Genomic DNA, 23,207 nt, shown 5'->3' on the forward strand with positions numbered 1-23,207 from the left:
TAAGTATAAGATAATATGATAATATGAAATTTACCATATATTTCTGCATATCCTTTTATTCATTGAATATAACATATTTACCAATTTTTAGTTAATATATGATTAATGTCTGCCTGGCTTAGGGTGAAGTTATTACAGTATGAGAGAATTTGCTGACCCCACAGAGTTCTTGTAAAAGGTCTCCATTTTAGAGGCACAATATCATATTAATATTCTGCAATTAAATTAACACACACATATTCATGGAAACATGTAGAAAAATGCATTGCATACACACTCAATCCTTCACTTTTTTCTAATACAGCATTTTATTCTCAGATTACAGCAATAGATAACGCAGATTCCTCTGAGTGCTTTAGACATTATATTCCTTAATACAAATGTTTGAGTATTGGCTGTGTAATAGTTGTAAATAGCAATACTTACCGTATGTGGTAAATAGTAATAATTATAGAAAAATACTTCAATGTTTGCTTCTATGAAGAATAAAATGAATACATATTAGTATCTAACCAATACAATTTGTTTGACCATTTATTTGTAATCTCAGAATACCTTTAATATGTCCATAAGGTCAGAAAAGTATCTGTGAAATACCAGTAAATAAATATTTTAGATATGGAGTCCCCATGGTCTCACAGACAACTATCAAACACATGGTATATGACACATTAGACTTTAGTGTGTTCCGTCAAATCTCTGCAGCTGGACAGGGGCTACAGTCCTCCAACTTTCTGGCAGTTACACTAAGAAATAACTGAGGATCTTTCATTATAAGCCATATTTAAGACAGATAATGACATCTTAATGAAAAAACATCTACTAAAACTTGGAGGGGGTTAAATTCAGTCTTTAATATTTCAATCACATTTTTACCTGTTATTACAATTTTAAAAACTAGCAAATCTGCATAGTGGTAAACCTCCATGAGAACAGTAATTGGTACGAGAGAAGTCAGTCTGTTTCCACTGTCTTCTCCCTTAGGCGTCAATTTAGCGCACCACTGAATCCTCTGCAGGACTCTCCTGATTCCCATACTGAAGTGCAAGAGATGCTAATTTCCTACATTCTGAAAGTGAGATGTTTTCAATAATGGAAGTGGCTGTTCTGGGGCTTACTAAGCTGTGACAGTCATATCCCTACATCCAAATCATTAGTGCCCCCCCCCAACCTAAATCCCAACAAAGTGAAAACTAGTTTATGAAATAGCCATATATTTGCCACCATTAATTAGTGACCTCTATTTTACCACAGTTTAATTACTTCATGAAATTTAACTGATTTTTTTCTCTAGTCTAGTGCTAATAAGAAATGTTATTTCATAGGAGTCAATAATATGCTTTAAAAATATTTTTCCTAGAGTACTTTTTATAATTTGCCCGACTATATCATTTTGTATATTGTTCCTTTTTTTAATACTGTAAATTTAACTTCATTTATTATTTCCAATTTGGAATCATTAATGCTTGATTAAATGTGATAAAAATAATAAGAATTAAGTACAGTGTTACAACAACAAATTAACATTTATAGCATTAAAATATATTATTTATATTATATATATATTAGTATGTTAACTTAATTATTCTATGTTCTTTATAGAATTCATATTAATAATCTACCCAGCTAAATAAATTTTATATTGAGTAAATATGGATCAGCTAGTGAAATATGAAATGCATAAATGTATAAGGACTTTTTAATGTCAAATCAAGAAAGAGATATAAGAGAACTTTTGTTTCAGAGAGGCAACATTATAAGTAGCTCAGGGTGGCCAGGAACTAAGCCTAGATTGGCCTTCAATTCCCAGCATTAACTACCTCAATCTCATGATCATAAGGATTTTATGTATATGACATCATACCTAGCTCAGCAAAGAATAATTTATGACAAAACCGAGTCACTCATCTAAGTAAAAGTTGTTACCTGTAATTTTTTACACAAAATTTGAAAATTACTTAGTTTTTATAATATGTTATGGTATATTTGTGTAAAATTCATTCACATTAACAATTTATAATAACCATGTAAACACCAATATAGAATTAGTCACTAAAGAGTGTGGCATCCTGATTACAGTACAATTACCAATTTATTAAAGTATCTTTAGAAAAAATACTACATAATACATCTTTATTTACATTTCAAATTTTTCATATTAGCCCTTTCACATTAATTTTAGATAAAATATTTTATTATTCAACATGAAGAATCCAGTTTCCCTCAGTAGAAAAAGAATGACCCAGGATACACAATAGTTAGAACTAAAATAAGGACATGTAAAAAAAAAAAAGGATATAAGTCATTTCAAGAAGAAAGACCAAAATAACAATTCTCCATTCTAAAGAAATCCACCCAAGACAGTGATTGTTTATCTCTGCCTTACACAATAGTGTTTGTATCTATCAAGAAATCTCTGTGTCTTTATATAGTAGTTGGTTTTAGAGTTGTCAAATAATGGAATAAATCATGCTTTTCCCCTTGTCTGCCACTGAAGATAAAAGCAGAGTTTGTTTTCAGGTTTTGAACATTGCCATCAATTGTTACCCTTCATACTTCTTTATATGGTGACAGCGCATGTACAGGCAGCTAATGCCTGCAGATCCCCATGGCTTTATAATCCCCTTTAATATGGAGACTAATTTTTCCATGAATTTGTTCCTTATTTCTTGAGATTTATTTCACAAATGGCTAGTTTGCACTAAGTTTAGATGGGAAACAGTAACTGACTTTTACTGCAATTTATTTCCATGCACTTATGATGAAAAAAATAATATTAATGAGCTACAATGATGATAATGATGACACAATAACATATAATAGTATATGTCATTGAATAAATGACCATGTCTTTTAGGAACACTCTCCACCACTGCTAAGGAACAACCAAATCTTTCAGTGTCTATTATTTTACAGTTTGTTTATTTATTTATTTATTTGGGCTTCTAGTTATCCATAAGCACATATACATAGACAGTATGAATGATGGCTGCCTCTATGTGCAAGAAACATTAAAACTTCTATTTAAGTGTCATTTGGTACTCCTTGGCTCTATCATCAATTCACCTTACTCTTTCCAGCTTGTAATCCCCATTACATGAATCTCCTTTAACATCCAAATATGAAACAACATGTTTTTTTCCCCTTTGTTGATGGTAATTTTGTATTTACCTACTCACTGTATGTGGAAAATGTGTAGATAAACATGGTAGGTGAAGTAGTGGGAAAGAGAGGAAGGCATCCCAGGCTTGTGCAGCACCCTGAAGACTCCTGATCCACTGCACACAGTGTATGATCTGACCTGGTTCCTGGCATACCTGTGGGACAGCACAAAGGACTCAAGGCCAGGGTGGTGCTGCTTGCCCTGTCTTCAGGGAAACCTCACCAGGGGATTGGACCCTCCGGTATAAAGACATGGACAAGCAAGTCAGACAATGCTTGTTGCACCCTGATTTACCCTTGAATACAAAGACATACCCAAATTGGCTAAAATTGTGTGTGTGTGTGTGTGTGTGTTTATATATTAAATAATAAAGATAGGTCTAAACTCTAATGCTGGTCTCCAGAGTCTGAATGCCAGGCATCATCTTGGGCTTTCTCTGTATTTACTCACAACTTTCTGTTCCCTGTTCCCACAATTGTACATATTGCTTCAGGAATAGAAGGCTGGATATTTAAGTGTTGCTCACAAGATATCAAAATTTATTTAAATCATAGGAAAGTATTTTTCATTATTAGAAGATAAGTATGTTTGTTTTGTGGGAAAAGATATAGACTACAGCAGAGGTGATAAATTGTTCAGAAACTTTGAACTCCGTATCTGTGATAAAATATTTTTATTGAATGATGACAACTAAACTTGGACCATATTTAACAGTACCCCAGCCCCGTTTATAGCAATAGAAGCCACATAAACACTCCAATTTTAGTCTGTTCTATATGGATCAAGTATCTTTTCAATCTCTTCTGATATGGATTAAGGTAAGGTGTGATGTTTACAATCTCTGAGCTGAACACAGATAAGTACAATGCTTTCATTTTGCATGTAAATTCTTAAATGCAAGGAGTCCTGATCTCTAATTCACTGTTTCCTGTCACCAAGAAATACTACTGAGATTTTTTTTCTGTCTGAAGAAACTGGATTTGGTGTACAGTAGAGAATTGCCCCATCTGGGTTTAGTCAGAGAATATGCACCTTACACTCAAGAGACATGAGGCCCCGGGGAGTTTAGAGGTCTGGTGTGGTGGGGGGTGGGGACATCCTTCTGGAGACAGGGGACAGGAAGGAGGTATGGGATGTGATAAAGTCTGAGGGTGGATTGGGAGGGGAGTAAAATCTGGAGTATAAACAAAGAAATACATACAAAAATAAAAGATTAAAAAAGAGAAAAGTTCAAATCAAATAAAAACACAATGTAAGAAAACAGAAAACACAATGCAAATTGCTCAGAATAAAATGAACATAAACATTATATTTCCAAGGCACATGATAAATGAATGCTATGAAACATTGGCATCATATTAAAAGAGAGACTGATTTAGATCTGTGAGATAAATCAGATGTTACCTAAAAGCCTATATGTAAGAGAGTAAATTCTGTAGGAACTGAAAAAATAATTGAAGAGAAATGAAACAATGAAAAGGCATCCTTAAAATTATTTTGATAAGATGCATAAACATGGATCTGAGCAAGAATAACAGGTATAAATATGCTAGAATGGGAAGAGGTAATCGTTAAACTTCCAGTGCTATACAAAGAACCATAGACAACTAAGGAGTGCTGACTATTAGATAGTCTTCACTGAGAAGAAGATGTAAAGAAACAAGTTGGTTACTCAGCACTTAATAACCATTCTTAAAAACATACACACAAATAACATTATATAGTCACACAAACCGAGCAGGTTGTATTAGTAATTTACACACACACACACACACACACACACACACACACACACACACACACAAAGAAAAAGCATCACACTTTGCCAAAATAAGTTCTAGAGGATATATCTGATGAAAGAAATTTATTTCTAGAAGAAAGGAGAAAAAATGGAAAAGATATGGCAAGTACCTTGATTATTTGTCTACCTGCTTTGTCAAATTTTTGACCCAATACACTGTTAACCTTGATTGTATAATTATTAAATTCCAGACAATAGCCCAAATGAAAGTGATAATTTCAGTAGTTGCCATGTTTGAATAGAAAACTGAGACACTGAATAAATTTACACTCTTTTGGAAATACATGCATTAAAGCACTTTAGAACATTAAACTTTGACTCTATGAAAATGTAATATGTAACTTTTAAGTCAGTGTTGTAAAATCAAAATTAAAATAGGTGTTAAATATGATTCAAACAACTTGCTAAATATCTTAAAACAGTTTATATTTTAACTTATTTTAAAGGGGGTGGCAACTCCCCCTAAAAAAAAAAAACCAACAACTATAATTACTCAACGCTTTCTGTTTTGCTGGGAAATAATTCATTGTAGTTTTAGAACCTTTCACCCTTCTTGATTTCATATTCTTCTCAAGCCTGGTGAAGCCCTGGAATTGCTTCAAGGAAAATGGTTTTGTTTGGAATCAAATGTTATATTGCCAGAGTTTAAATTTATTTTGTGAGAACCTTTCACAGTCGAAAAGACTGTCTGGGCCAGTAAGCCTACCCTTTTTTTGTCAGATACCATTCTCACCTTCCAGCTTTTCAACATATCCTCAAACTCCCTTATTTAAGGCCAGAAAATCCCCATACATAGAATTTCTTTATGCTCTCTGATCCCACAGTCATCTAAGGTAACATGATTGGACAGAAGATTATAAACTCAAAGTGTAAATGTTTCTGGATGCAGAAGAAGTTGTGCCGTGAAGCCTTAACAACAACTCTCTTTGAGAGTCCAAATCAATAGCTATGTCACTAAAGGCCTCGGTTGTCCTACTCACCTCTGTGAGCAATTATGCACTCATCTGAGAATGGTCTCTGTTCTTTCCTCCCGAATGTCAAGGAAGCCTCAGAGGAAACATTTATAAGGGTGTCTTTCTAGACAAAGGGAGTTTTCTATGCTTTTTTAAAAATAATACAGCACATTTCAGTAACATGTACTCAATGAGATTTTATTAAGCTCAAAGAAAAATGAAATTATGAAAATCTCTGGAAATGAGTGACCTCAGTCAGAAACTGTTATTTTTGAAAGAGGCAGAACAGAGTCATATGTGGACCTTGGCTTCTTATGTACACCTAAGTGCTTAAGTGGGTGTAAAGGTGAGTAGTGTGTTATGTACACCTAAGTGCTTAAGTGGGTATAAAGGTGAGTAGTGTGTTATGTACACCTAAGTGCTTAAGTGGGTGTAAAGGTGAGTAGTGTGCAAAAATGGTAGAGAGGAGACCAAGAGTGGGTTGCAAAGAGATACTCTGGAAGAATTGGAGGAAACAAGGATACATGTGACATGAAAGAAGACTGGGTAAAGGCTAAAAGGGGGTCCAGGACAGTGTAAAGGAGATGGGGAGTGAGCCTCCTACAACACACTTCCCTAGGAAGTGCATAATGACACCCAATACTGTGCATGTTAACTGAAAAAAGAAAAAGAAAAGAAAAGAAAAAAAGCACAAATGTGAAAGGAATCTCATTTTAGAAATTTGATCTCCACTCCCAAATGAAATTTGCTGAATTATGTCATGTGAGACCTCCAGGCCTTCCCTCTTGCAGCAGGTGAACAAGTCAACACTAACATCTTATGTTAATAAGGTTTATCCTAAATTAATGTTCACGAGGAGTTTATTGGCGATTCATGTCACTTCAGAACACAAAACAGAACAAAACTTGCATTCAAATTTGCATGCTAATTGATCTCAGTTATTTCTTATGCAGCTATAATAGTCATAGAGAGATGAAGTAAAAAGCAATTTGATGTAAATTAGCACTTTAAAAATCAACAATGTTTTATTCAGACCCTTGGAAATAATGACATTAAGTAGAATAAATTAAAACAATTAAAATTATGTCTGTAACTGTATGCTAGTATGACAGTTTCAATTAGGGAAATGTTTAACAGGATATGAAAAACAAGGTGGTATTTAAGACGAAAAGCTGATTTGTTATGCATAGAGTAATTTGAAGTATTTGCATTTGGTTTCAAATTTTATCATAAGTGCTTAAAATATTATTTCTGTTTATTTGAATAATATAGCAAGCATCACACTGCAGCTCTTATTTCTCTTTTGTCAAGGGAATTTGAGTATATGTCTGTGTTGACAAGATCATGGAAAAGAAATAGGAAATTCACAACTCACTGATCTACCTTTTAGAATCCTTTCTTCTTTCTTTTCTTCTCTTTACTTCTCTTCTCTTTTCTTTTCTCGTTTCTTCCTTTCTCTCTCTCTGTCTCTCTCTCTCTGTCTCTCTCTCTGTCTCTCTCTCTGTCTCTCCCTCCCTCCCTCCCTCCCTCCCTCCCTCCCTCCCTCCCTCCCTCCCTCCCTTCCTTCTTTCTTTCTTTTTAAATTTCTTTTGGGGGGGGCATGGTTTTGTGTGTGTGTGTTGCACTCAGTGTCCTGGAACTCACTCTGTTGATCAAGGTAGCCTTGAACTCACAGAGATATGCCTCTACCTTAGGAGTTCTAGGATTAAGTAGGGATGCCACCACCTTGTAGCTAAGACTTTTTTTTTTTTTTTTTTTTTTGCGCACAGGATATGTTTGTGTAGTCCTGGAACTCAATAATGAATTATGTAAGTACAGGTAAATATGCTCATCTTGTAGATTTTGAAAGTGTGGTTTTAGCCTCACAAGAGACAGCTATATCAGGGTCTTGTCAGCAAAATCTTGCTGGCATATGCAATAATGTCTGCTTTTGGTGGCTGATTATGGGGTGGATGCCTAGCAAATACAGAAGTGGGTGCTCACAGACATATATTGGATGGAACACAGGGCCCCCAATGGAGGAGCTAAAGAAAGTACCCAAGGAGTTGAAGGGGTCTGTAACCCTGTAGAAGGAACAACAATATGAACTAACCAGTATCCCCCAGCGCTTGTGTCTCTAGCTGCATATGTAGCAGAAGATGGCCTAGTTTGCCATCATTGGGAGGAGAGGCCCTTGGACTTGCAAAGATTATATGCCCCAGTACAGGGGAATGCCAGGGCCAGGAAGCAGGAGTGGGTGGAATGGGAGCAGGGCAGGGGGAGGGTATAGGGCACTTTCGATATAGCATTTGAAATGTAAATGAAGAAAATATCTAATAAAATTTTGTTTAAAATTTAAAAACAAAAAAGAAAGTGTGATTTTGACTGGTGTAGCATTGGTATGGAGGAAAGTAAAAGAACAAAATGAGCCATTTAGAGTCAGCTGCAAAAGACCTATGTATATATATGACAACTATGTACAACTTGGATTATCCAAGGCCTCTAGCATCTTTTATGATATCTACCTATATCATCTATCTATCTATCTATCTATCTATCTATCTATCTATCTATCTATCTATCTATTTATCTTTCCTTTCTCCTTTCTCTGTCTCTGCCTTTCTTACTATCTCTCTGTCTCTCTGTCTCTCTCTCTCTCTCTGTATGTATGTATGTATGTATGTATGTATATACATATATATATATATATATACACACATATATATATCCCTTCTGAGGCACATAAATATTAGCATATTAGCATGATGGTATACTTTGACATAAATATCATGGTTGATAGGCAGCAACCTTTTCACAATTAACTTAGTGTCTGAAATTAAACTAAGATGGAGACAGTAGGAGATAACATGAACTTCCATTGATCAGACAAGGCATGAGACCTCTCCTAATGGAGGAGAAAACTGTATTTTGTATCCAAAGAAAGAGGGCCTAAAATTAGAAGTCAGAAAAAGATTAATAAGACATGCCCGAAAACAGGAGAGAGAGACAGAGAGAGATAGAGAGGTAAAGAAGAAGGAGGAGGAGGAAGAGGAGGAGGAGGAAAAAGGAAAAGAAGAAGAAAGAATAAATTATCACAATGACACAAGAACATAGACCAGAGGTCCCAGAAGACTGGTGAATCACATACTCTGCTTTTTGCATATACTGGGTAGATTTATGTCAGCTAGAATCATCTGAGAGCAGGGAATCTCACCTGAAAATCTGCCTCCATATGATCATCTTTGAGACATTTTTATAAACAGTGATCAATAGAGAGGGACCTAGCCCATCCTAGGAAATGCCATCCTAGGAGGGGTGGCCCTTTCTGCTCCCTGAAAGCAAACTGAGAAGGCAGTAGGGAACAAGCCAGTAAACAGCATCCCTCCATGGTCTTTGTATTATCTCCTGCCTCCAGGTTGCTGCCCTGCATGACTTTCTGCCCTCACTGCTTTTTGATGAACTGTTATATGGAACTGTGAGTAAAATAAACCGTGTCCTGCTCTCAGTGCTTTTGGTTATGGTGTTTCATCACAGCAACAGTGACCCTAACTAAGACACTGAATGAGAGGTCAGAAAGCAAAATACTTTTTTGCGTTCTTCCCCTTTCTATTTCCCACTGTTGGACAACAGACAGACTCCAAAACCTGCTTAGTCTAGTAGTCTTTGGGATAGTGCTCTCTCATACTACCCCTGCCCATGCAACTGCTTAGAGGCTTCCACTGCTGTGACTGTCTCTTTCCTTGACATTAACACAAACAAAAACTTAATATTTGTCCTCCTACCCACCTCTTCCTGGCAGTTACTATGAGTTCAAGCTTGCTTGGATTACTGATGAGGCTTTCAAAGTCTAACTTTGAGTTAAGTTCCCTTCCAAGTCCATTCTTTTTTTCTTTGAAATTTATTCTTATCTCATAAATTGCATTCCCACCAGTTTTTCCTCCCTCCTCTCCTCCATGTCCCTCCCCACTACTTTCTATTCCCACCCCAAGATCCACTCTTCCTTCATCCAAGTCCATTTGAAATCTATCTACAAGGACCAAAAATGTGCAAGAGGAACCATGAGTTCCCTAGTGAGAGTCACATATGGGATTACTATAAGTTACCTTATTGTGTGTTTGCTCCAAGCAAGACCACCATTTGTTTATTCAAGCAAAGTTTAGAAAGAGTGACTGCCACTCAAAGGCCAAGAGGAGGAAGAGCTGAGCTTCCATTCTCCATATAAGGTTAGGTACTCTTTTGTGACCATAGGAAAAAACATCTTTTCCCAATAAATGTATCCTCTTATTGGATACCAGTGTTTTCTAAATACATTCAGTTCTAGAGCACTGAGATATAATGAGAAGGATCATTTAAGCATATGGATGGCCTTTGGTCTTAGTGTATTCCTTTCTCACTGTCTTAGGATCACTCACAGAAATCTCTTTCTTACACTTATATTTTGCAGGTGATTTTTAAGTACAGGTCTTTTATCTGAAGTCCTGATGAAGCAGACAAATGCATAAAAGTTACAAAGTATAGCACAAAGAAAGAAAGGAGGGCTAATTTTGTGAAAACCAGCATATACAAACAATTATGTTTGACCAGGAAGGATTAATGAAATGTCATGATTGAAAAACAACCAATAAAGGAACTCAGCTGTTAGGGAGAGCACGGAAAACATTAAGAGACACGAGGAACACTCACATTGTTCAAAAACAATGAGCCCGAGCAGAAGGTAGAATTTGTCAATGTTAAAAAGGAAAAGAAGGCCAGAGCGTGATGTTCTTTGAATGCTGGAGTGAATTGTCACTTTTAACCTACTGACTAAAACATTTAGAGAATACAAGGGACTGCCATGATGTCAAATAAAAACTGTAATAACATTTTCTTTGTGTCCTAGTTTGGATTTTTATTGCTTTGATAAAACATTGTTATAAAGGGCAGCTTAAAGGAGGGAAGGGATTATTTGGCTTTTATTCCCAAGACCCAGTGCATTGCTGAGAGAAGTCAAGGTAGAAACTCCAGCAGAAGCTATGAAAGGACGCTGATTCCAGGCTTGGCCAGCGAGGTTTCCTAAACAGATTATGATGCTCTCTGTCTAGGGATGGTGCCCCTGTAATGTGCTGAAACCTCCTATATCAATTAACAATCATTACAGTGTGCTTAGCAGTGGTACCAGGCTAATTGCTGAGACAGTTCTTCAATAGAGGTTCCTGATTCAAAGTTAGTCTAGTTGTGGCAAGTTGACAATAAACAATAACTGGGTCACACTGTAATGCAATGGGTTGTGGACACAGGATGGAATAACAAGGAGATGGAGCAGAGTATTGGAAAACAGCAAGAAAATTGATGTTGGTCCTGAGGAAAGTTCAACCCATAATAAAAACTGAAGATTGGTTGGTGAGAGTAGTCTTTGCTAATTTGCTGGAGAGAAAAAGCATTTCTTAGTGTTGATCAAATCAGGAAAGCTTAGCAGAGCTGGAAAACTGGTTGGTCTTATAAGAGATTGACTCAGAGTCTGGAGCTTTGGGGGTTAGTGTCTGGAACCAATAAGCTGCTGAGAACCAGCCACAGAGCTGACACTTACTTGACAATACCATCAGTCTCTAAGCTGTGGCACGCTGGCATATAGATAGATAAATTTATCATCACAATGGACTAATGTGCAATTTCTCCTTTTTAGAATCTTAAAGACTTTTAAGCATTCTAATTCACATGTTTGGCATGTGAAAAACAAGAACTTAAAATACATATAATTTTCAAATTGAGAGATTTTCAAGTATGGTCAATTTCATCTGTAATAGGTTTTGATGAAACTATGTTGGACTTCAGCATGACGCCACAAAGCAGGAACATGGGTTTGTGTATGAAGGAAGGACATTGGTCAAGCAGGCGACAGAGAGTGGAGTGAGGTGTACAGTAGTAGCCTCTTGGAATAGAGTCCCATCAATTCACTCCCTCACATGTCTTCTTTACAGTTTGACACCAATGAAACACAAAAGTCTTTTAACCTTTTACCTTCTTTCTCTCTCTTTTTTTTTTGTTTGCTTTTCCTATATTATAGGAAAATGTAGGCTAATTTCTGAAGTCTTTCGAGGTCAACTAGAGAAAAGTTCTGGGAAGGAAAGATTGTCTTTAACACTCCCAACTCTGGTCAAGCACCCATATGGTCACATTAGGAACTCTGCTTCTTCAATCTGAAGTGTATCAGCTATAGGAATAAGTCAATGATGTGTCCAGCTAACATGCTTTGTCTCAAAGAGATATACTGTGTGTGTGTGTGTGTGTGTGTGTGTGTGTGTGTGTGTGTGTATATATATATATATATATATATATGCATCTTTTATCAAGTAGAGTGATTAAGACAATGCACATTCAAAAGTAACAAATAATATTTTCAAATGATGATTTTATTAATGTAAACTAGAGACCAAAATAGTGAATGAACACATCTAGGAACAGCATTTCTATTTCCCTCCCTAGATGTGTAGTTGAGTTATAACTTAAGGTATGCATTTTATTAATATGAGTTTATGAACAAGTTTATTCATATAAATTTGAAAGCATTAATTCATACTATGAAAAATTCAGAGGTTTGGATGTGAGATATACTGTTGTTAGACAACAGAAACAAAATATGACTTCTTATATCAGGAAGGAAAGGAACAATAAGAAAGTGCTCAGCAAATGAAAGCTTAAAATAGAAAATATATCACTGTATATTTCTTTACATTTACCATGTTTCACACTTGTTTTATAATAACTGTTATTTATAATAGGAACCATATATATATTTAGAAGTTTTACATGTACTTGGTATTTATTATGTCTACTACTCTATGCATATTTCAAGTGATTTTTGAAGTTAGTGATGTGTAGATATAAAATACAAGGTTAATTCTCACTTTTCCACCCATTATTAGAACTGATGAGTGTTTGTACACTACACAGCCCTTCTTATATCTATAAACAGATGAAATATACTAAAGCTCTCAACACTAACTGCAGATATGTAATCTCAAAATAAATTGATACTATTTATCACTTATTTAAAACCATCTCTGCTAAGGAATGAGTGAAATGTATGCCATCTATAAAAGGGGAATGTCATATAGAAAGCATGTTAAGTTAAAAAATATATAGAATCCTAGATGTAAAATATTTATCCAGAGCTCTCTTGCTTCCCCCAAATTTTTGAATGGTTATTTATATGAATTAATGTTCATGTACATCGTTTTCTAAGGGAAAATAAAAAGAAATTTACAGCACCCAACTCCATGATCATTAATAAAATTTGATATAGGTGAAATAACATCATTAGGATAATTCTGTTATATTGAATAAAATATCCTTATGATTAAATCATAGAGGCTATTTTTTGCTTCATGCAAAAGACTTTTCAAGCCACCACCAATGTTTTCCAACAGTAAACATGCCCAATACTTAATGCTCTAGTGTAATTTGCAATAATCAACAAGCCACTTGTCTTACAGATTAAAATTGTGAACATTCACTTTTAACATATATATGTATATGCACATATTTACTATATATGGACATATGTGCATATACATATATAAAAGAAACTTTTCCTTCCTTTCAATCTCTCATCTTTTCAAACACATATGAATGTAATTCAAGTGTAGAAGTCAATAGAAAAAATTTCTATGAATAACTTATGAAGAATAGAACATGTAGTACACCACTAAATTCAAGATCATCTTATGTATATATAGTATTCTATGAAATTGAAATTTAAATGTAATTAAATCAATGTTCCATATGAAAGCAAGAGCAAAATGTTAAATATATATTGTTATTTGATTAATAAGTCTCCATAGGCTGGGTGTTGGTAGTGCATACCATTACTCCCAGCACTTAGAAGGCAGAGGCAGGCAGATCTCTGTGAGTTTGAAGCCAGCCTGGACTACATAGCGAGTTCCAGGGCAGTCAGGACTATACAGAGAAACCCTAACTTAAGCTTCTTCAAAAAATAGACTCTCTTAGATGATTCGTATGAAAGAAAAAACATCCTTATTGTTATTCCATATCATCATAGAAAGTAAGTTATAGTTTTCCATTTAAATTGCATTTTGCAATGTTATTACTTCTTAACAATTACATTTTACAAAAATCCTTACTGAAGCTAAAAATCTAACGAAGATAAAAATTTTACTTGGTACTAGCGAAGGTAAATAATCCACAGAGCTTGACGTTGTTTTCCTCTATAAAAATGATATGAATTTTAGAAATTCATATGTTTTCATAGAAAGGAATATACGTTTTCCATATTTAAAGAAAAACCAAATATCAAACATTTTCTTATACTTAATAGAAATCAATTTCTTCAATGACAACAATGAGGAAGCACAGTAGCATCTTCAATATTTTTAAGAAGCAATTTAAAATACAAGGCAAATTATTTGAATTTTGCATCTTACCATGGCAAGAACCCTCGATTTCTTCATACCCTGTACTGCAGATACACCTTCCAAGAGGAACAAGCCAATCCCCATCAGCTCCACAGTAGAGTTTAGGAGTATCTCGCTCCTCAGCACTCTTTACACATGAGCCCCGCACTTCAACCAAAGAGGAAGAATCAACCCTTGGGATGGTATCAGGAAACATAGCCAAGTTCCGCACGGTGAAGGGGCATTTTTTGTAGAAAACTCGGACTGAGACCAGAGCGATGCATGCTCCAATATCTTGAAAAGCCAAATAAAATCCTTTCCTTTCTATAGGCCCCACCTCACGGATTTCAGTGTTGAGTTTAAGGATGCGGTCACCCAAATCCATCTGAGTAAAACTCTCATCAGCAGCAATTGTGTCGATCTTTATATATTGGCTTGGCTTGAATTTTGTCCCATGGGATTCATCGGATTCTATATAATACAGGTTAAAGGTTTCTTTACAAGTCCCCAAGACCCATGGGATGCTGTTACAATCCCTCAGTGTGAACTTCATTTCCACATAAATTTTCTGTGCAGCATCACGAGAGATCCAGTTAGTACGAAGCCAGTTGTTCTGGTTTGGTTCCATGACATTGCATACCTGGTATGTATGTATGGGCCTATTGTGTTCATCCATTTCAGTAATGGCATCCCACTGCAAAAAGAAAAGAATGAAAAGATCATAAAACCACAGCAGTTAAGGGATATAATTGCTTAAGAATGTTTTAGCAAATGAAAAATGAGTTGAACCAATAAAACACAACTGTCCAAATGCCAACAAAGCAGCTTTGTAACCATGAACGTTTGACTGAGAGTATGGAACCTACTCTTTGGGGATCTTTCCTTCTTCATTATAACATGACCGAAGCAGTTTTAACATCCTCAGTTTTCTCAACTGTAAAATGGTTAGGCAATATTTCTTGTTTATAGGATTGTATTAAAGCATACATGTTTTTAAAGTACACCTAAAGGAGTCATGACTGTTCTGGGGAGAGAGCTGGAGAGATAACACAGCAATTGAGAACATCCACTGCTCTTGGAAAGGTCCCTCAATTAGTCCTCACCATCCACATCAGACAACTCCCAACCACCTCTAACTCTATATCTGGCTTCCGTGACAATCTGAATTCTAGTGCAAACATGTACACAGAGACACAAACATATAAACCGAATAAAAATAAAATTATATTTGGGCTGACTAACAGAATTTAAAGTAGCATACATTATCTGATCAAAATCACCAGAACTATTAAAAGTGCTTAGTGGTTTTCCCAATCTATATTGTAATTTATATTTTGTCACAGAGAGAGATGTATTAGCCAGTATGAAAGTCAATGCTTCTATGGTCATTCTGAGATAGAGGCAGATATCCTCTAACTGGCTAGTTATCTGGCAACTTTATACAATCTGTAGTCATTGGAGGGGAAAGAATCTTAATTTCGAGAGTGGATCAAAAAGATCAGGCTGCAGAGTGCTTTCTTAATTAGTGATTGACAGCAAGTGCCCATTCAATTGTTTGGTAATTCAAATGTGTGCTTGCTATAAGAAAACAGACCAACGAGTGGAGGAGAGTAGTTTGACTTTATAATTAACAGCTATCGAGCAAAAGGACAAGCAGTCAAATAGACAACCCAACTATCATTATGCCAGCTTCAACATTTTGAATAATCCACAGATGTCCTGAGAATTGGGAAAACACAAGAGAAAAAGTGGCCACATAGAATTTCTCTGTCTTCTTGAGGGCAAGTTCAGTTTGTACTAGACCTAGTGCTATCTGTTAGGGTTACTTTTGTTATGATGAAACACCACAAGCAAAGACAACTTTGGGAGGAAAGGGTTCATTCTCCCACAGTTCCATACAAGAATTCATTATCACAGAGAGTGAGGATGAGAACTCAAACCTGGAGGCAGGATCTGCTTACTGGAGGAGGAGTGATGCTTACTGGCTTGCTCACACTTATAGAACCTAACACCACAAGCCCAGGGATAAAACCACCCACAACAGGTTGTGCTCTTCCCAATCCATCACTAATTAAGAAAATATCTTATAGGCTTTCATGCAGCCGAATCTTATGGAAGCAATTTCTTAATTGACGTCTCTCCTCATAGATGATTTTACCTCGTGTCAACCTGATATAAAACTTTAAAGCACAATTGACCCTTGATGAACTTGACACAAAAACACATCCCTGTTAATCCACAATGTTCCCCTTCTTGTTGATCCCTAAGATTACACAATAATATTGACTTAACAATATAAAATATTTCCAAACTTAAAAGTTCTTCAATCTATTAAAGTTAAACACTTTAAATTTCAATCTCTTTTTAAATACAAAAAAATCTTTTAAAATCAAAAGTCTCTGAATTGTATGTTCTCAGCTGTAGGCTCCTATAAAACTAAATACTTTATTTCAAGAGGGAAGAACCAGGGCATAGTCACAGTCCACCCTTCCACAAAAGTACTCACCATGCTTTGAACACACAAATGTTCAATGGCTTTTCTAGACCACAGATCCAAAGCGTTACACTGGGTCTGGGATAAGCTTATACATGGGAAGTCCTTTGTAGGACTCAATAGAGAAAGTGTGAGTAGGTGACATGAAAGTGTATTTGACTAAAGTCACCAGCTGGCACCCTGGAGATTGTCTCATCCTTCCTCATAGTAATGAGGAGTTGAAATGCTTTGAATGTATGCCTAGACACACCGGTTATTATGAAGTTACCTTCATGCAGTAGTAAAATTACATGTTTGAAGATTTATTTAAATAATGAATTTTTATTGAAAAAATTCATAAACAAGGTATATGTGCTCTGTACACTCACGTAGTAGCTAATCTTAGTTTTACAATTTTCAGAGGCCACAATTATTTTAGTGTTTAGAAACTATGCCTTTTAGGTCATACAGCTATACAAAAATCATAAATTCAATCTTTTCAAAAGAAATGTACCTAAAATATGAAATAAAAATCACAATACTGATATTGAATACTAAATGTATCTTATACATTTAGACCATCTTTAAATTTATATTCTAATTTTAGGTGAATAGATTAAAATTTGAAATTTAATATATATTTCTTATGACTATTGTTGAAGATCAAATTTAGCAGTAAACCTGGTACCTAAGGTAATTCCAATTTCACATTATTAATAAAGATATAAAAACCACTTGTTTATACAGTTTCTTAAACTCAATATGAAAAATTATGTGCTATCTTATGCATATGGATGCATTGTGTTTGAAAAATTCACGTTTATTTTTTCCGTTGAATCAGATAATGCTTTTATCTCTAATATTAATAATTTAAGAATTTTATATAAGGTGCCTTGATCATATTTATTCTCTCCTCAGCATGTGTTCAGTCTCTCTCCACCATTTCCTATTCTTCTAAATCTCTGTATATTTTTTACCCAAATCCAATCTGTCTTACCTATATATTCTTCAATGTGTGTCCTTTGATTGACACATGGTCAACTTAGCAAGGACAACACACACACACACACACACACACACACACACATGCACACACACACACACACACAAACACACAATACATCTATATATAACACACACACTATATATACATACACACACACACACATATATATATATACATATACATACACACACATATATGTGTGTATATATACACATGATGTGTATGGTGTATATGATGTATATGTACATGTATAAGTATATTATATATTTATTGATTATTTGAGAATTTCACATGATATACCTCAATTACCCTGTCTTGCCCTATCTGCCCTTGCTTGCCCCCACACCTCTAGGACCTCCTGCCAAAAAAAAAAAAAAAAAAAAAAAAAGATTAAAAATGTATACCCCTGGAGCCTGGTTAAACTCCCAATGGCCAGCCCCTTAAAAAAGTGAGTCCTGTGCCACATTTACCTCCACCAGTAGACATCTATTTTGGAGAGATACACTTGGGCATCCTATCACAATTTAAGAGTCCACTTTAATAGCTTCCTGTCTAGGTTGTTACTTTTGGGGGTTTGGAAGGATGAAGGTAGGACTTGTCCTAATTCTCTACTCTGAGTTTGCAGTCATCAATACCACTGCAGAAGAATCTTCCTTGTTCTTTAGAGTCAGCAGGACCATGGAGCATGGACTTCTGCATGGTATCAAGAAACAGCATGGACTATGGACATTCATCTGGCCTCTGGTGTCAGCATATACCACAGACTTCAACATGCTCTCCATTGGTAGGACAGCCCATAGACATCAACATGGATATAAGTAACAATACAGACCATAAACTGCCACATGGTTTTTGTTGGATGACCCCAGGCTGCAGCAGAACTACAGAGACAACACAGGCTACTAACATCTGTGTGTCTCATCTGCTTTCTGGTGGCATCATAGCCCAAGGATATCAACATGGCTTCAAGCAGCAGCATGGATCACAGTCATCTACATAGCCTTCAACACATTTAAAGAAAACAGACTCTCCAGTTTTCAGCATTTATCAAGTGACAATAGCTCCTTGGATAGGAAAAAGCCTTCCAGTCTGACTTCTCTCTTCATTCTGGGATTTAGTCTGGCTTGAGATTTTTGTGATTGTTTATGCTGTCAGAGATGCTGAGTTCATAAGTGTAATCTACCCTACTGTGTCCAGAGGATTCTCTTTCCTTCTTCCTCTCTTCTGCAACATTCCCTGAACCTTGAGAGGAGAATAATTTTATATGGATGTCCCACTTATGTTTGAGCATCTATAGTCCCCTTTTTCTCTATTCTTTGTCCTATAGGAGGTCTTTGCTTTAATTATCATCTACTACAAATAGAACCTTCTCTGGTGACCATTGAGAGATCTATTAGTATATGTGCATGTACACACACATACACACATACTACAACATAGAATATATTTATATAAACAGTAATATAAAGTTTTCTCCAACACAACAGGCAGCCATGTAGCATTTTAGATATATTAACTTCATATTTTAGGACTTGATTGATGAATATGTTGATATTTTAACCAAAAAAGATAGAGTCTGAACTTATTACACATATAGATGTAGATGTTCAGCTACTTTCATTTGGGAACAAAGTTCTACACTATGGGAAAGTTAGTGATGGAGTATGAGCAAACATTACATGTCATCCATAAGAAATAAAAAAATGTAATTAGAAATTTACCCATACTTTTAAGAATATTTGTAGAGGAAATTTAATCTAGCAATGTCACTGTTCTGGCAAGAGACCACATACCTTTAACACCTCTGGCTGGAATACAAACCACCCATAATATATGTTTTTAAGGTAAAATTAGTTTTTAGAAGGAAGCAACCATATTTGAAAGTGATATCTAATATAGGGGCAGGCAAAGTACAGAGAAAGATTTGATAGAGTGAGTCAGAGACAGGATATATCTAACCTCACGAGAATTGCACAGCAAAGGGAAGCTATTGAGAGCAGTGCACAGAGAAGAAGTCAGCTCTGTTCAGTCAGGGCAGTTCAGTGGAATTGAGTTCTGAGCATCAGTGGGGAGTCAGGAGAAGCAGTGCAGCACAGCAGAGTTGAGTTTATTCTTTTTTTTTTCCATTTTTTATTAGGTATTTAGCTCATTTACATTTCCAATGCTAAACCAAAAGTCCCCCATACCCACCCACCCCCACTCCCCTACCCACCCACTTCCCCTTTTTGGCCCTGGCGTTCTCCTGTACTGGGGCATACAAAGTTTGCGTGTCCAATGGGCCTCTCTTTCCAGTGATGGCCGACTAGGCCATCTTTTGATACATATGCAGCTAGAGTCAAGAGCTCCGGGGTACTGGTTAGTTCATAATGTTGTTCCACCTATAGGGTTGCAGATCCCTTTAGCTCCTTGCGTTCTTTCTCTAGCTCCTCCATTGGGAGCCCTGTGATCCATCCATTAGCTGACTGTGAGCATCCACTTCTGTGTTTGCTAGGCACCGGCATAGTCTCATAAGATACAGCTACATCTGGGTCCTTTCGATAAAATCTTGCTAGGGTATGCAATGGTGTCAGTGTTTGGATGCTGATTATGGGGTGGATCCCTGGATATGGCAGTCTCTACATGGTCCATCCTTTCATCTCAGCTCCAAACTTTGTCTCTGTAACTCCTTCCATGGGTGTTTTGTTCCCAATTCTAAGGAGGGGCATAGAGTTTATTCTTGACTTCATGCATTTCAGTGCAGGTAAGCAGAGACAGTTCGAGCCAGAGAATAAGCCAAACCGAATGGCAGAGAAGCACTTGAAAAAATGTTCAACATCCTTAATCATCAGGGAAATGCAAATCAAAACAACCCTGAGATTCCACCTCACACCAGTCAGAATGGCTAAGATCAAAAATTCAGGTGACAGCAGATGCTGGCGAGGATGTGGAGAAAGAGGAACACTCCTCCATTGTTGGTGGGAGTGCAGGCTTGTACAACCACTCTGGAAATCAGTCTGGCGGTTCCTCAGAAAACTGGACATAGTACTACCGGAGGATCCAGCAATACCTCTCCTGGGCATATATCCAGAAGATGCCCCAACAGGTAAGAAGGACACATGCTCCACTATGTTCATAGCAGCCTTATTTATAACAGCCAGAAGCTGGAAAGAACCTAGATGCCCCTCAACAGAGGAATGGATACAGAAAATGTGGTACATCTACACAATGGAGTACTACTCAGCTATTAAAAAGAATGAATTTATGAAATTCCTAGCCAAATGAATGGACCTGGAGGGCATCATCCTGAGTGAGGTAACACATTCACAAAGAAACTCACACAATATGTATTCACTGATAAGTGGATATTAGCCCCAAACCTAGGATACCCAAGATATAAGATATAATTTGCTAAACACATGAAACTCAAGGAGAATGAAGACTGAAGTGTGGACACTATGCCCCTCCTTAGATTTGGGAACAAAACACCCATGGAAGGAGTTACAGAGACGGAGTTTGGAGCTGAGATGAAAGGATGGACCATGTAGAGACTGCCATAGCCAGGGATCCACCCCATAATCAGCATCCAAACGCTGACACCATTGCATACACTAGCAAGATTTTATTGAAAGGACGCAGATGTAGCTGTCTCTTGTGAGACTATGCCGGGGCCCAGCAAACACAGAAGTGGATGCTCACAGTCAGCTAATGGATGGATCATAGGGCTCCCAATGGAGGAGCTTGAGAAAGTAGCCAAGGAGCTAAAGGGATCTGCAACCCTATAGGTGGAACAACATTATGAACTAACCAGTACCCCGGAGCTCTTGACTCTAGCTGCATATGTATCAAAAGATGGCCTAGTCGGCCATCACTGGAAAGAGAGGCCCATTGGACTTGCAAACTTTATATGCCCCAGTACAGGGGAATACCAGGGCCAAAAAGGGGGAGTGGGTGGGCAGGGGAGTGGGGGTGGGTGGATATGGGGGACTTTTGGTATAGCATTGGAAATGTAAATGAGTTAAATACCTAATAAAAATTGGAAAAAAAAAAAAAAAAAAAAAGAAGATTTGAACAGATTGCCAGAGTTAGTCTAAGGCCAAGCAGAGCTATTCAATGAGAAGCTGAGCGAAGCCAGATTGAATCAGTCACCATAGAGAAGAGTTTGTGCCAGAAGAGCTGACTTGAACCAGCCAGCCAGAGTTCAGAAAGAACTAGAGAGGATGAACACATTCAGCAGCATTGTTCAGAGACAACATTTACATCAGGTAAATACAACACTTTTACAAATATTTGCGTAGCACAATTTGGTTTCATGGGTTAAAAACAGAGAGGCATAAAATTGGGTGGGTGGGGAAGAGGAAACTATGTAGGAAGACTCGGGTTTTGAAAATAACCAAAACATGTTAAATGAAATTCTTCCAGAAATATTTAAAAATGTTAGGAGTTTGGAAATTGGGTATGTTGAACTCCTAAAGATTGGATAATTCTTATAGAGAAAGAAGAGGATTGGTTTTTGGGCTTGTATTTCATACATCCAGACACTAATACTAAATCCACAGCCCTGAACATTTCCCAATTCTGTTTTTTTTTGGGGGGGGGGTGTTGAGACAGACAGGATTTCTCCTTATAGTCCTGGCTGCCCTGAAACTCACTCTGTAGACCAAGCTGGCCTCAAACTCAGAAATCCACCTGCCTCTGCCTCCCAAGTGCCACCACTGCCCAGCAACATTTCCTAATTCAAACTTCACATAGTATGATTACTTTTGTTAACATGAATGGATAAAGGAACACATAAGAGAGTAATAAAACATATTCTCAGTGTGCCCTGGAAGGCAAATCTCAAGTGGATTAGGCCATGAGGATACTACCTGGTAAGTAAATTCTTGATGAAAGCATAATGTTGTAGCATTATTGGGAGAATATAAAATATAGAAAATATAGGCGGTCAGAACTATTTGAAGTAAGGGATTCTTCCCTAAAGTTGTAAACTTTTTGGTGGTCCACTCCTGTGTTGTTTTACTTCCTGTTTATCTTGTTTTGAACAGCCCCAATCCACCAGCCCTTAAGTTCAACCCTTAAGGCTGGTTCACATGCTGTGTCTCTCTCTCTCTACATTTTTCTATGTTGTTCCTTTTTTTTACAAAAAAAAAATAGTATTTCCCATTGTTTGCTTGTTTTTGTTTTGTTTTTTTTTTTGGGGGGGGGAGTTTTGCCTTTCCATAAGATACCTCCATATAGGTTTCGGACACAAACTGCTCTGTACTATGACCTGATAAAGGTCTTATGCTTTGTTGTTCTTGTTTTGATTTTTGTTGGCGGTATAGGACTTCCTCTCTGAGATTCATGAATCTAGCAAATTTCCTTCCACACATTCTTAATCATTGTCCTGTGGACACACTAACTTCATTTTATTATATCCAACATGGCATTCTCCAAATAGTCGCATGGATCTTTAAATGTTGTTGA

The 23,207-nt window shown here is 36.5% G+C and overlaps 1 protein-coding gene across 3 annotated transcripts in view; it reads right to left on the bottom strand.

Annotated features, from left to right (window-relative positions):
• The window catches only part of Epha6 (Eph receptor A6), a 969,479-nt gene that overhangs the window by 768,972 nt on the left and 177,300 nt on the right, over window positions 1-23,207 (bottom strand). For all 3 annotated transcript variants that reach the window (XM_006521787.3, NM_007938.2, XM_011245826.3), the window contains one exon: window positions 14,317-14,980. In XM_006521787.3, coding sequence (XP_006521850.1) covers window positions 14,317-14,962 — 646 coding nt within the window. In that variant the 5' untranslated portion in view covers window positions 14,963-14,980. The remainder of the gene's footprint in view (window positions 1-14,316; window positions 14,981-23,207) is intronic.

This window comes from Mus musculus, chromosome 16 (genome assembly GCF_000001635.26).
Source record: "Mus musculus strain C57BL/6J chromosome 16, GRCm38.p6 C57BL/6J".
NCBI classification, from domain to species: domain Eukaryota; kingdom Metazoa; phylum Chordata; class Mammalia; order Rodentia; family Muridae; genus Mus; species Mus musculus.